This window comes from Leptosomus discolor, chromosome Z, assembly GCF_034619465.1.
Source record: "Leptosomus discolor isolate bLepDis1 chromosome Z, bLepDis1.hap2, whole genome shotgun sequence".
Lineage (NCBI taxonomy): Eukaryota > Metazoa > Chordata > Aves > Leptosomiformes > Leptosomidae > Leptosomus > Leptosomus discolor.
The window spans coordinates 88100418-88115982 of NC_141419.1; the positions used below are offsets into that span (position 1 = coordinate 88100418).

Sequence of the window (15565 nt, forward strand, 5' to 3'; positions counted from 1 at the left end):
CTTCCAAATGTTCTTATTTCATTAAAAAAGTCATAAATCATTCAGCAGCATCACTGTATATTTATCTATTTATGGAAGTTACTAGTTAAACAAAGATAAAGAACAGCAAAGGAGAAAGCATTTCAAGAGAAAAAAAAAAAGAATAATAATTTCTTGAAAAAGGACAGACAACGCTGGAAGGTACTCCTCCACCTGCAATATGGAACCACTAACATTGACTTCATAGAAGCAGAATGGTAGAGAGGGGCAAGAAATCAGTATCGCTAGACTCAATCAACCCTGATGTTCACCCCAAATGCCTTCTCTCTTCAACATCTTATTGCACCTGTTTGTCAGAAAGATAAATGCAGACCTAGAAATACGAACCGATTCATCCGTTATTGCACCATGATTCATTCACTGACAGGGACGGGAAAGGAAGTTGGGAATCTTAGTTGCTAGTGGCCTGTTCTTGCTAAACTAATATACTCTTTTTTTTTTTTTTTTTTTTCATAGTATATGCTTAGATTTTTTCACACTGAAGCCAAAGAATATTTTGCCCATAATCTGAAGGAAATTGAAGTCAGGTCTGCAGTTTCATCTATGATTTACTGGAACTGTTTTTTCACTTAATATCTGTGCCAAATAAACATTTCTTCAAAATCTGTCCATTCCGAAATAAAATGACTTGGTCATGGGAGAGACTTTAGTTCTCCCTAGAAAGTACAGAACAGTTTGTCTTCAGAATCCACCAAATTTTCATGGTTTGACTTTCCAAGTATGTCATCACCAGCCTGTGAGACAACATATAAAGAAAATAAAATTAATGTTCTCCACCTAATACACTGTGTTAATGGTTGCTACTTAGTTCACTACCACTATGCTTTAAAAATAAAATGGATTTCATTTAGTCACTGCAGTACCTAGCAGAAAGTGCACTAAAATTATTTTCCCCTTAAAAGAACATGCTGTAAAGGCCCATTAAAATATAATTACTGCCAAAAAAGCATTTTACATTTCCTTGAGATAAGCTACAGTAGTGTAGTTTGAAATTCGACTTCCATTGATTCAGGATTAGAGCAGCATGTTTAGATAATAAAGCAGAAGGATCTCAGATAACAGCCTGAGTGAGTCATCATACTATAGTGTTTAGTCTCAGAAAGTGTGTTTATCTGAAGAGCTCTTGGGACTAATACGGTTCCTCTTCAAAGCCTGAAGCAGGGGGCAAAAATCATAGTCCTGGAGGTTGGCAGGATAAACATGTCCTGTGATTTGCTAGCAATTTGAGAGATGGATTTCACTACAGAGCACACTGTTGTTGTCAGGTTGAAAAGTGTCTGCCTGGAAATGAATTCATGTGCACACAGCTCCAGACAAAGGAAAATCTCCCTGAAATGGCATGCCATCACATTTTAGGGATAATTTTTCAAGTCTCTGACTCACACCTGGGAAATATAGTGGTGCACTAAGTTTATCATAAAAAGCGCCTGTTTTAACAAGCAAAAATTGGTGCAATAATCTTGAAATGTACTGTCTCACTGACAGGTTCAGAAATCCATTTTTCTGCATATTCACCTGCTTCATGTCTGAAAACAAGTTTACCTTTCCTACATAGGGTCATTTTGGTGAAGGGAGTGCTATCTGATGCTCTTTTAAGAGGTCTAAAGAGGGAGGTTGGGTAATGTGTCATCAGGAGGAAAGCTGTGTCAAGAATAAAAGCTCCTGTGTCAGTCAAGAGTTTATAAATACAGCAGGAGAGATAACTGCTGTGTGTGCTCCACGAGGAGGAATTCAAACTGGGCTCCAGAAGTAGCAACATATTTTTAAGTTAGAAGAGAGAGTGAGAAAGCGTAAATGAGTGAACAGAAGGTTTCTATAACTCTGTGTGGAGGCTTTTTGTGCATGGTTGGAGCAGTTGGGGGTTGTCACTCTCTGAGAATAATTGTGAAGGGAATGAACACAGAATAAAGGACTTGAGGTCTATATGTCCTTTCTTTTGCACCCACAAGTTTCCTGGAAATGGAAGTTGTTTACACCAGTTTAAATCAAATACATGTAAAAGCAGATGAGGTTTATGACACACTGGATAAGAAAAGCGAAATTGTAGAACTACCTTCCCCCCAACACCTCTCCAACCTTAAAGGATAGAGAAAGGCAAATGGGTAAATTTCAAGGGAGAGTTACCAAAGAAATGTCCCATGAACATGGTTGAACAAGAAAGCTCAAGCAATTTCTATGGATAATAGTTTGCATATGCGGATTTCCATTAAGGTTTTATCATTTATTCCACATGTCAAATTGTAGCTAGGCTAGACAGTTAAAAGTTAACTAAATAATATTTCTCCTGAAGCTCAATCTCACATTTACTCTCTGTCTATTTTTATTTGCTTTTTGATTTTAATTGAAAAGTAGATGCAAAAAGAAACCTTTTCGTTTAAGAAGAGAACTCCCAGTTGAAGAAGAGCGAAAGGAATCCTTGATAGCTTCTTCTAGAAGCAAACGTGAGGCTAAGGATACATGTCTTCTAGATTCAGTTGTGCCATTGAAAAAGAAAACCATCAATTTTTTGTTCCTTTCCTTCTTGCTCCAAATTTTCAAGCCTTGTGGTATGAACTGATGAAGTAAATGCTGTTTATAAAAATTTGGCTATGAGCTGTTACATCAGCAATACCTGTTCTTGAAACTCTCGGAGGTAAACGTAGCCTTATTCTGTCTGAAGTTGGCTGCGGTGAGAAAACACAGGCAGCTGGCAGGTGTAGTGGGTGATGAAAAGCAGGGGTAGTGAGTTCAGTGAAGCATAACTACTTACACTAACCTTACCTATATTAAGAATGTGTCTCCTGTAGCTTCTTCAGTGGGAAACTGGTATTGGAAGAGCACTAGAGGACAAATGATGATGTAGAAAATATGTATCCAGAGTTTGTGGAACATCAGTCTGCTTCCTGAGAGGAGCAAGCTGTCGTATTTAATGGTGTCTACGTATATGCAGAAGACGAGGAAGACCAATAACTAGATGAGCAATACTAATGGTTTATTCGTGTTTCTGTTTTTCACTTTGTTTGAATGGTTTTTTAAGTTCAAAAAGTTGAGAACCAGAAATGTATTTCTTAAGCACCATCTATGTTTTTGGTGCTCAAACTGTATATATCAGTCAAAATATCAAAGATTTTTATCCAGTTTCAGGTATGAAATCAGATGTGGATTTTTAACTCTGGACTTAAAAATAAAGAAATATATTAATTATTAATAAATCACAATATTTGGTCAGTGTTGAAGTGTTCAGCAGGGAAAGGAGAAGCCTATTTGGTGAAACATATTCTCTAGAACAACTAAATACATTAAGTTCTGTTGGTTTCTCTGTTGACTTCTTGTTTTTCCCAAAAAGGGAAGAAATACCATTTTAGCTGCTTGAGCTTCTGAAGTGATTAAAGTCATTATTCAAAGTTGACGATGAAGTATTTACGGCTGCGAGGACACCCACAGAGAAATGAGATTTTCACTACATGATTTAGAAGCTGTAACACCATCTCTGCTTTAACATGAAACCCAGCGAGGTACCATCAGAGCACACCATCAACAGCATAGCTGGACTTAGGATTTTTACCCTGAGTCACCAAAGTCACAGTAGGATTTCATTTTGAACTTCAATGAGAGTAACATAAGCTCTCTGTGAAGAAAGAGTCTGTTTTAGCTGTTGACTTCAATGGGAGTTGGAATAGGTCTTGATTTATTTTGGAGCTGTGTAGTGCAGATAGAGATGAAACAAATTCAAAAACATCTGCAAAGACAAGCAGCTAAATCTAGGATACTTAGAATGGACAGTTTCTGAAATATAGAGGTGTAGGAAAGTGGGAAGAGCTTCTTAGCACAGATACACTGAGACATGTTTCAGTGATGACAGTCTACACTGGAAGAACAGGGAAATTTCAAGCAGAGATCCTCTTGTATTAATTCAACTTGGATCTTGAGGCAGAATAAGTGTGCCCAGGCTGTGCAATGTCCTGGGATGATGTATCTGCAGAGTGTGCTGCTACTGCCACAGGTCTCTGCTTACTCCAGAATCTCCACACCACATTTCATTACGTGGTCATTACATGCCATGGGCCTCTAATAATATGGATATTTTTGTCCCTTCTTGGAGAAAAACTTAAAACTCTGCAGTGTTCCTCTACTATTGATCTCACCAGCTTTCACTGTTTGCATTATTCTGATTTCTTTTCTTACCTTACAACTGTAATTCCTGATGAAATTAATAATATTAACAATAACACGCCACCAATTAAAAATGAGGGTTTATTCTAGTTTGTTTATATGATCAAAAATGTTGTAAAAATTGTAGAGATTTGTGAGGAATTTTTCCTAAAAAGTGAACATGACTGAAAATGAGCTTTATTGAAATTGAACCACATAATATTTTCAGCTACTTATAAAGTCAGTGCATAAGGATATTTTTTTTCATTTTTCCTGAATCTAAAAAAATCTTTCAAAGTGATTGAAGATTGCACTCCATTTTTTTTTTTTTTTTTCATTTTAAGAGAAGATGAAAGAAAATAAAATAGCATTTTAAAAATACTTGTATTTAGTTTGTGAGGCAAAGTTTTGGTAGAGGGGCTACAGGGGTGGCTTCTGTGAGAAGCTGCTAGAAGTTTCCCCTATGTCTGACATAGTCAATGCCAGCCGGCTCCAAGACAGACCTGCTGCTGGCCAAGGCCAAGCCCATCAGCAACGGTGGTAGCACCTCTGTGACAATATATTTAGTAAGGGGAAAAATCTGCTATGCAAGAGCAGCTGAGAGAGAGGAGTGAGAATATGTGAGAGAAACATCCTGCAGATACCAAGGTCAGTGAAGAAGGAGGGGCAGGAGATGCTCCAGGCGCCGGAGCAGCGATTCCCCTGCGGCCTGTCGTGAAGACCACGGTGAGGCAGGCTGTGCCCCTGCAGCCCATGGGCGGTGGAGCAGATGACTGCCTACACCCCGTGGAGGAACCCACATCAGAGTAGGTGGATACCTGAAGGAGGCTGTGATCCTGTGGGAAGCCTGCACCGGAGCAGGCTCCTGGCAGGACCCATTGGACTCATGCAGAAAGTTGCCCATGCTGGAGCAGGTTTGCTGGCAGGACTTGTAACCTCGTGAAGAGAGGAGCCCATGCTGGAGCAGTCGGTTTCTGAAGGACTGCACCCCATGAAGAGACCCACGCTGGAGCAGTTCATGGAGAACTGCAGCCCATGAGAAGGACTCACGCTGGAGAAACTCATGGAAGACTGTCTCCTGTGAGAGGGACCCCAGGCTGGAGCAGGGGAAGAGTGTGAGGAGACCCCCCCTAAGGAGGAAGGAGCAGCAGAGACAACGTGTGATGAACTGACCACAACCCCCATTCCCTGTCCCCCTGTGCCACTAGGGGAGAGGAGGGAGAGAAATTGGGAGTAAAGTTGAGCCTGGGAAGAAGGGAGAGGTGGGGGGGAGATGTTTTAAAGATTTGTTTTTATTTCACATTGATTGGTAATAAATTACACTAATTTCCCCAAGTTGAATCTGTTTATCCTGTGACAGTAATTGCTGAGAGATCTCCCCATCCTTATCTCGACCCATGAGCCTTTCACTATATTTTCTCTCCCCTGTCCAGCTGAGCAGAGGAGTGATGAGCAGCTCTGGTGGTCACCTGGCATCCAGCCAGGGTCAACCCACCACACTTGTTCTGATGAAAAAATGAAAACAAAAAATAGAGGCTTTGATATTGAATGGGGGTCAGGAAGAGAAGAAAGTTCCTAATATCTGATTTTATCTTTTTTTTATGAACAGCATAAACTTTTATTTTTCTAGTAACAAAAACATTAAAAAAAAAAAAAAAACCAAAAAAATGAAGTAAAAGAAATTATTTCTCTTGAGTTTTTTTGCAACATACTACAAAAAAACCTGTACAGCATTCTACTCCTCTTTCCATTAGCAAAAGCTGGGCACATAAGCTCTGATTCATCATTTCTCTTCAGCTTTCGATAAGAAAGTATTTTACTTTTTAGCATTTTAACTCTACAAAATAGGACTAAAGTGAATGTAGGAGTAGAACAGAGTAGATATAGACAGTGAACTATATTAAAGAATAAAGCAGGAGTTCCCTAACACACAAAGACCAAACAGCTGGAGACATAATTCCCCTAGTGACTGTGTACAGATGACAACATAAGGCTGACATTACTAAGCTCAGACTTCCTGAGTGAGCAAAAAAGATGTTGCTTCCTGTTCTTCACAGAAGTAAAGAAATTTTCAGACATACTGAGTAGCAACTATGACGTTCCTTCTTTCTCCCTGCCAAATCATTGCTGAAGCTATGCTAGGACTATCATGCATAGGAAACTTCTTGGGCCTGTTCTAATCATAAATTCTAGGTCAATGAAATTCACAGTTTTGGAGACATGCCTTGAAATTTAGCTTAAATTTCTGGGAAATCAAACACTTTCACAGGAGACTCAGCAGCAAGTCACTGGTTAACTGCTGATACTGTATAATTTTGGGTCAAGGAAGAATAATTCAGGGCATCTTTTGATTCCCGGAACTGGGTTGAGTTCACTTTGAAATTGGCCTACATTTCATTCACATGTATAACTCATGCCACAATCCCCCTGAACTACATTCAACTTTATATAACTTGATGCCATTCTAATTCCTGGCAGCAGGATGCGTTTCCCGCCATTTGCAGTGCCCAGCTAAGGCGCATTCAGATGCTTGGGGAGGCAATATCAAGGTTTCCAGGCTTATACTTCCTAAACCTTTTTTGTTTGTTTGTTTATTTTAAGGATCTACTGTCCTTGTTGACTGATTCATTTCTGTACAAGGTGCTCATCCACTATGGAAACTCAGGAAACAATCAAAGCCTTCAAACAGAACCTGACACATACCTCAGGAAAAGATCAACCAGCTGCAACATTTTGAGTAAACAATAAAAATGTTTTGAGATGGAAAGGGGATGAACTGAGTCAGGAGGAAGACATTCTCGCATTTAACCCCTTCATTTGCCTTAGTGTATGTGAAACAATCCCTTGACTGATGCTCACAGATGCATATACACATTATAAGTATACTGTAGGTTACTTCTGGTATTAAGATCTTTTCATTATGGGTGAGCATTTGGTGTTTAAATATAGTGTAGGGAGGAGAAGAATGGTAACAAAATACTTGACCTACAAGTAGATTAGGAGGTTCCTCTAATATATAGAAAAGCAGGAATGATAAACGCATAGGACAAACCTACAACAGCATTTATTAATTTGATGATTGTGGTAGATATTTATGCACAGAAGAGAAAAAGAAACAAACAGGTTTTATATCTTCTACTCAAAAGAAATGTGTCCATCGTTTCTGGTCAGATTTTGAAGTTATACTATATCACTGAAGCATTTCTAAAATCCTCTCTTTTGTTAATTCCTCAATGTTATTCTGCCACTGCTCCTTTTATGTTTGAATAGCTCTGTGACCCATGTACCTGAGGTTAAAATCTTTGGGTTTATCCCTGATTGCATGATTCACATTGGGAAATTACTCACCTGTCCAGCAGTGTCTAGAATGTCCAAATAGGCTGGTTCGTCATCAATTCGGACTTGAGTTTTATAGGCATCCTCTGAAAAACACAGTGCAGTACAACTAAGTGTAAGAGTGGCTCAGAGAATGGAAAATGAGATAGCTTTGCTAGTTTGGAGTAAGCTTTTCAAAAGCTTTCCAGTCTGACCTAACTTTGCTTTTTTTCAAGTGAAAAGGATGCTTGCTGAAATCCTACTATCACCGCAAAATATTAGCAAAAGGGAGTGAAGCAGTCTTTTCTATTACACTGGCTTGAAATATTGAAGAAATAAATTGGCCTGTCTTTAAAAAGATAGCACAGATCGTAGGTGTTGCTTAAGTCACAAAGCCTCAGAGGTGTTGTGCTGTTGCTGTGCTCCAGGGTGGTTTTACTCACTACGATCACACTTCCACAGAGCTTTTCCAGCAAATAGTTCCAAGCTAAAGATTGTCTACATTACTGGGATAGTCTCCCTGTGGCTGAAGGGGGCTTCTGGCTCAGATATGTCACAGCAATTCATTAGATCTCTGTATATCTCTGGAGAGAATGCAAGTGGATATTTAAAATACAAAAATTTGTAGTGAGTAAAAATGAATTTTGTAATAATAAATTCTGTAATCAGTGTTCTCATGCTCATCATGGCTGGGAATAGAGGGGGGAAAAAACTGTGCATGGTGGACCATTCCATTAGCTCATGATTTTGTCAAACTAAATTGGGAAGGAGAAAAACAAAAAAGGTGAACTCCTATTTGCATAAGTTGTTTTCCTCAACTTTCAATTTCATTCCTCTCTCCGCATTTGTACTTACTTTCTAAGGTTAAATAGAGCTTAGATTGCAGGCCATGTTTACACTTGAAATAGTCTTAGAAATTATCCATGTTGTTTAATTAAACAACAAGGCATAGGAGCCTGAGTGGTTTTGGCGACTGATATGCTTTGGCTGTGCATTGAAGCTTGAAGACAAGACAAGTGCATTTAATGCAACTGAGAAATGTCATTAATCACTGTAAGCATATGCTTGGCCCTGTCCAATGACTCAATCCTGGAAGCCCTGGCTGACACAGACCCTCAGGACTAAGCTCTCCATAACTATTGAGATAATATTGGGATTATAATACAAGATTATATTGCAGGTCGCTGGAATTTTCAGGACATTCCAATTTGTGCCATAATATATACATTGTGTCATATGACACTATAAAAGCATGTAAAAGCCTGCTGTCTACGTACACAGAGGAAAAACTAAAGCATTCGGGTATGAAGGATTCTGGATGGCCTTAACCCCGCCCATCCCATGCAGGCGGTGGCAAGCTATCTTTACAGACATAATCACATACAGTAATTTCCATGACTCCCTTGCTTCTTTTAGGCCTCAGTTCAGCAAATTACTTAGGCACGTGCCTTGCTTTAAACAAATACCTAATCCCATTGATATTAGGATGACCCAGAGGTTTAATTAATTGTATGATACATTGTCTTCCTGAGAAAGTCGGGGCGCTCCAACCAGCAAATATTTCAGTCAATAGATCTCTTTCTAGGGATTGCTGAATAAGAAACTCTGTGCCAAAGAGGGACTGTATAGTGTGAATTAGGCTACTTACAGTTTAAATAATCTATTATGGCACAACAACGGTATGTGCAATAGAATTTTATTCTTTTCCTTTTTTTATCTTTTTTCCTAACTAAAATGAAAAACCAAATATGAAAATACGTAAAATCAAATATGGTATTTCCTTCATATTAATTCTATTGATACTATAAAGTATTATTAATATATTTCCATGCATGTTGGTACCCATTTTCATTACATTCATGCATACATGATTAACAAATGACTTGCATAAATTTAGCTTGCACTCTTGGCTCCGCAGCTGGATACTCTACAGTGAATATGTTGTGGTCCTGTTCCTCTTTTTTAGTTAGACCAATGTGAGTTTTAATTCAGTAGCATTAAAACAGTTAACACAGATACATTTGCATATTTAAATTCAACTTGGATAAAAATGAAACTGGAACCTAGATAAATCCTGTCTTTCCTAAGGAAATTAATTAGGAGTTCAGAGTTAGTTATAACTAAAAGACCCACTGGCTTCTGAATATAGTCAGTTTTCAGTGAGTAAATGTAAGATATCTACACCTAATACCCTGCTGAGCTGCTCCAGGTGTACCCCAAAATCGTGCCACTGATACTAAAGTTTCAACTGCTAAAAGCTGGAGCAAGGCTGTGTTTATAACCCTTTTACTTTGCAAAGATAACACTGAACATACAATCCTATTTACTTTGTTTTCTCAAACTACTAACCATAAAACACTTCACAAACATGTGCCAGAATCACTGTCCCACTTTCATTCTTAATATATGCCAACATCTTCTGCCAGTAGTAGTGAAATGTATTCTCTTGAATTGAATTCTGTGACCAAGCACATGAATCTAAATGGTTTTCTAGGCAATTGTATCTGGAAGATGCTTTTTACTTTTAGGATTTACCTTTGCCCCAGGAAATGTAGAGATGAAACAGGAAGGAGATATGACTTTCTTTTGTTACATCACCTTTCTGCGTATGTGCAAAAAGCAGGATAGTACAGACAGTTTAGAAAGGCTTAAAAATATCCTCAGTTGAGTTGTGATAAACAGAGATATCCTCAACCTAGGTTTGAATGGAAAATAGATGGGAGGTTTAAGCCTGCTTTTCTAATGGTGCTCATTTAAGAGGAAGTCCTAAAGCCCACAATTATCAAGGGAATTGCTATCTCGAGCCAACACCCTCATACCAGAGATCATAGCATCCACTTCTGACCTATCAGCTTCTTAATGCTGAAACACAATCAGCCTTTTGAAAGGCACTATCTTTCCATTTAAGTTGCGTATCCGCTGATCTCCTGGGCTACTAGGACAATGAATATTTCCAGTGCAGGAGGTAGAATGAAGATGCATAAATTGAAAACCATGTTTCTCATCTCATGGCATATGGACCAAGAAGACAAGCTAAGAGTGGAAGAGCTGTACCATTTAGTTCTGGCCTACCATTGACAGTTTTAAACTGAGATTTCATCTCAGGAATTAGTGGAAATAGAGCTGAGTGAGGGGTTACATAGACAAACATCTTTGTTTCACTCACTTGGACTATGGTGCAGAGGCATTAACCTGGAAAGGACAACCTCCTAGAGATCAAGAGTTGGATATGTCTGTATGTCGGACCCAGTTAACATATTTTTGTTTTAATAGTAGCTATAATGCTAAGCGGAAACCCTGGTGTCTTCACACAGTTCGCAAAAGATTTCAGAAGGGACTACTATGTGGCTAGTCCTTTTATTTGTCAGGCAGGCAACACAGTACATGTTACGGTCACATAAAGGAAATGGAAACCCTGAGCTCTGAGAGGAACATGCTGTTTACATGTGGACTGAGAACAGGTGAAGGTGTTCCACTGAAATAGCATCTCAATGTATATGAAACAAAGCAGGAAAGTCTTCATCAGGAGCACTGGCAAACTCTGTCTAATCTTCTCACTTTAAAAATTACGTACATTATTACAAATGCTGCCTGGTATATTTACACTATTCAAAATATTTGAGTACATTACATTTTCTTTCACCTAATCAATTTATAATACTGATAGAATGGTCCCTTTAAAGTCAACTGGGAGCTGCTAAGCCACATGTATCTGGACTTTACATCCTACAGCTCTAAGGAGAGATATTTATTAAAAGGCCAAACTCCAGCTGCTGTTTCAGTAAAGAATTAAGATAAAGTACAAAAAAGGCACAAGAATAATAATCAAACATCAGACAATAAATGAGACAATAACTATATTTCTTACATTTGGTTCCATATTAGTCTTTCTGTGAGGCCAAATGTAAGGTCCCAGTTTCTGCTTAGGTAAAATGCAGCAGAATGATAGGGTAATATAAAAAAAAAAACTGGATGGAGTTTATTCATATTGCTGTGAGATATAACCACGATTCAAACACAGGCTGCAAGAATGAACATTTTGCAGGGTATCAAAGTGAAAAATTAAATAAAAACTCCTGCATCCTTACAATCTGTATAATAGGTGGAAATGTTAATATATTAATTGGATGGTTAAAATACCTGGTCAAACTTATTTTTTAAAGATTACTATTCTCTTTTTTTCCCCTTATAGAATATGGACTTCTTTAAAGATTTTATTTCCTACAAACATTAGAAATAAATTGAAAATAGATAAAAAATCCAGCTTTAAAGTTATACTACTCAGCTTGAATTATTACTGACTGTTTACTGTTTTCCAGGGTGGGGAAAAAAACAAATAGAGCTCCAACTGTGTTCTGAACAGCACTTATTCTTTTTTATTATTAATTCTTTCCTCCTTTACTGAATATCGCGTTTAAACCAAGAAAGAATGCTTTTTTCAAAAGGTGGGGTTTTAACTCTTTTTTTCTTAATTGTTTGGTTGTCCTTTGAATTACTATGAAAGAAAAGAAAAAATTCTTCCTTAAGCATTTGTTACCTGATCTTTTTTTTTTTATTTATTTGAAATTAATAAATCCTCTTTTTTCAGTTTTTCTTTTTTATAGGACATAATTCCGAAGACAGAAGAACAATAATTAATGCAAGGTTGTGTTGAGATCAGTTACCTCAGCACTGGAAAAGCTAGATTCATAAAAAATATATGAAAGCATTTTTTCAGCTATGAGCAGGTAACTGCTTCATGACAAATAGATTTCAATGGGTACGATTTGAAAGGGAGTTGTAATGGTCTTTTCATCTGCATTACAGACATGTTCCAATCCCTGAAATATAGGTCAGCTGCTTCTTTCTTCCATTTGTTAATTCTGCTTGCATTCCTTCTGAATAAATAGTATCTCTCATCTCTCTGTCTTATACTATCAATTGCAGTTAAAACCAATCAGATTCTCATATAGGCAGATGAGCCAAAAGATATTTTATTTGGCCAAGGAGGTGCCAAACCAGTGGAATGAAGTCCAAACTGAGTCAGACACACCTGGAGTTCTGCCTCTTCTTGTTTTCCCTGTGTGCCAAAGAGACAGCAGGAGAGCCAGCTACATACGCGTTTTAATCCAGAGATGCTCCTGAATGTAGGATGATCGTGAGTCTTTGGCTGGATGTGTGCTGTTTCTATTTACAAGAAGAGTGGATGAACAGAGGCTTAAACCACTGTACCAGCTACTACACATAAACTCCTTCTATTTGGGATAAAAATATGCATGTCATAGGAATTGCCCATCAAAATACATTGGTCTTACAATTTCCCTTAGCATATAATTATTTTCCTGGAGTATGGGTGTTTTATAACTTGGGTGAGCATTGCTATCAGCATTTTGCAGACAAGGACACCAAGTCACAGAGGTTGCCTTCCTATGAGCTATGCACACATGATAAGCAATGAATGGCTTAGAATAGTAGAACAGACAGATTTGATTGCCTCGTATTCTGTAAATACTCATGTAGATAGGAGTAGCCTTTAAAATAAGGAGAGTAGGAACATTAGTACTAGACTGCTAGCTAGGATACTTAAATATCCCATTTCCAGTTCTGTCTAGCGTTACATAATTCTACCGTATATCAGCAGTTAAGAATACTTCAGATTATTCTTTCCAGCGCTGCTGCTTTTTATTTCTCAGCATTGAACTCCGTTTCCCATTGTGCTGTTATTTGTTTAGCCTTGTCAGGTCTTTGTCAGATCTTTCAGGTTTTGCTCAGTTTTATGTCAGCAGCACATGTTGCCTGCTCCCACCTATACAAGTGATGGTAACAGACAAGATCATTCCAAGCAGAAGGATCTTGATGATGGTTTGCAGAACAGAGAAAAAAAACGACCTCTGCCTTTCTAAACCCGCACACAGAAACCCTTCTTTCAGTAACCACACACTCTGAACATCTCTGCTGTTTCTATGAAAGAGAAGCAGGTAAGTAATGTAACATTTAATGTGGATAGTGCCTGTCTGCCAGCCTTATTCTTATAAAAAAATCTATAGTGCAGGCCTTGAGAAAATTAAAATAATCTGAGAAAAAACAAAGCGTTAGTCATGTTAAGTGCTTATCGTAAAAGGAATTCATACATTCTTTCATTATACATTCAGTTGCATGATGAGAAACACAGCACTTTCTATCTTTCAGTTTTCATTTTAACATTCAAATTACCATAAACATATTTTCAAAGTAGATATTGAACCAGGGTCTTGGCCACATATGTCTTCAGAAAAGATTCTGTAATGTTGTTTTCAAATGGCCTTGCTAAACTCAAATGTGTATTACTATTGCACATTCCAACTCTCCGTATTAATTTCAGTTGAAGAAGGAATCCTTCATTTCCTTTATTCAGCTTTTGTTCAGCGTTACGACACGCTCTTAACTAACCACTGTGTTATGTTTCAGAGGTTCCTGTGTCTTCAATGGCATACAAAAACAAATCCTTGAGTGCTCATAAGATAATTCATGATTTCAAGGAGTAAAGATGCAAACAGAAATACAAAGTACTTCTGTTCTCCAAGTCTGAAAAGAGCAGAACAACTCATAACTTTTAGCTGATTTTGTCCTCCTGAAATAAGCACTGCTCATATCGTCAGTGCAATGCAGAAGCCCAGATCCTCAAATAAACCTCTGCACTTAATCCTGCTACTATCAATGAAAAGTGGTGCCTAAATACCTGGAGGGGAACAGGGACTAAATTACTTGTTGAGCATCCAGAATTTTTGCAGCATAATAAAGATTTGAGTCGAGGCCCAGTGAGTCCCACGAAGTCTGAGTATTTGTTACTGTTTTTTAACTGAGCCATCTTCATTGTCATACTCTCGCCTCACTCCTCTGGCGACCATTGACCGTGTTTTGTCTGTGTCTGGTTACGATAACAAAACTAAAAGCTTCCTCAGCCTAATGGGCATTCTGTTTGGTTCTCACCTCACCACAGTGCTCCTCTTTTAATGCCATTATGTATCTGTCTTAAAACAGCTGCTCTCAAATTAAGTTTCTCCCTCTTGTTGGTCTGCCTAATGTTTCAGATCTGTGCTCTGCAGGGCAAGGCTGATAACACACATCTGCTGAAGGAGCCTGATTGATTTTCTACATTGGGTACTTACACGGCAGCTTTCTAGGTGACCTGAAATGCACTCAGTGCCTTCGAAATTGGGAAATGGCTTATCCATTGCACTTTCTGTCTTCTTTTATTTATTTTTTTCAATTGCACCTATAGATATGTACAAGCACCTCTTCTTCAATGTCAGCTTGCAGTTTTGTTACTGTGGTACCCTTTCATTCTCTGCTGAAAAGCAGGGGAAGCTAAAGCAACTTAATCTCACTTAGACTGTGGTAGGCACACAAAAAAAAGAAGTGTTATCTGTGCTCTAAAAGCTTTTGTATGAACAGAAACCTGAGTGAATTGAACTCTGAGTCAGTCTTCTCCCTTTGGGTCCTCATTATCATGATGTTTACTAACACAACAGTTAGAAAAGGAGGCAATGGCCTGGGTGGCTTTCAAGAAAAAACAAAATTAAGAGTGATTTTGTTGCACAGTGTTGCATGGGAGAGGTTTTCATCTACATGTATTCATCAAGGAGACAAAGCACAATCTACAACAGAAAATTCAAGGTAAGATATCCATTTTCAGGCAAAAACGGACAAAAATGTAAGACCTAAGTGACCAACAAAGGAAACTCATTGCTACATTCTCTGGTCATACAGCACCTTGCACACAGTCAGATTTCTTTCATTCGTTTTTGTATGGTACAAATGTATTTTAACAGTATATGTGAACATAACATGTTCAGTATGCATACATGGTAGCAAATGCTCCACAGAGATCAGTCAAAACCACAGAGCATTTGTAACAACACTAACCACAAGAAACACCTTCTCCAGTACTACTTGCCCTCCATACAGTGAACTTTTTCATGCTGTTGACTTGGATGCATCCTAGATCAAGGCCAAGCTGGATGGGGCTTTGAGCAACCTGGTCTAGTGGAAGGTGTCCCTGCCCATGGCAGGGGGGTTGGAACCAGGTGATCTTTAAGGTCTCTTTCAACTCAAACCATTC

The 15565-nt window shown here is 38.2% G+C and overlaps 1 protein-coding gene across 1 annotated transcript in view; it reads right to left on the reverse strand.

Annotated features, from left to right (window-relative positions):
* The window catches only part of RIT2 (Ras like without CAAX 2), a 184439-nt gene that overhangs the window by 103564 nt on the left and 65310 nt on the right, over window positions 1-15565 (reverse strand). Inside the window, exon 3 of the mRNA XM_086479821.1 lies at window positions 7519-7592. Coding sequence (XP_086335947.1) covers window positions 7519-7592 — 74 coding nt within the window. The remainder of the gene's footprint in view (window positions 1-7518; window positions 7593-15565) is intronic.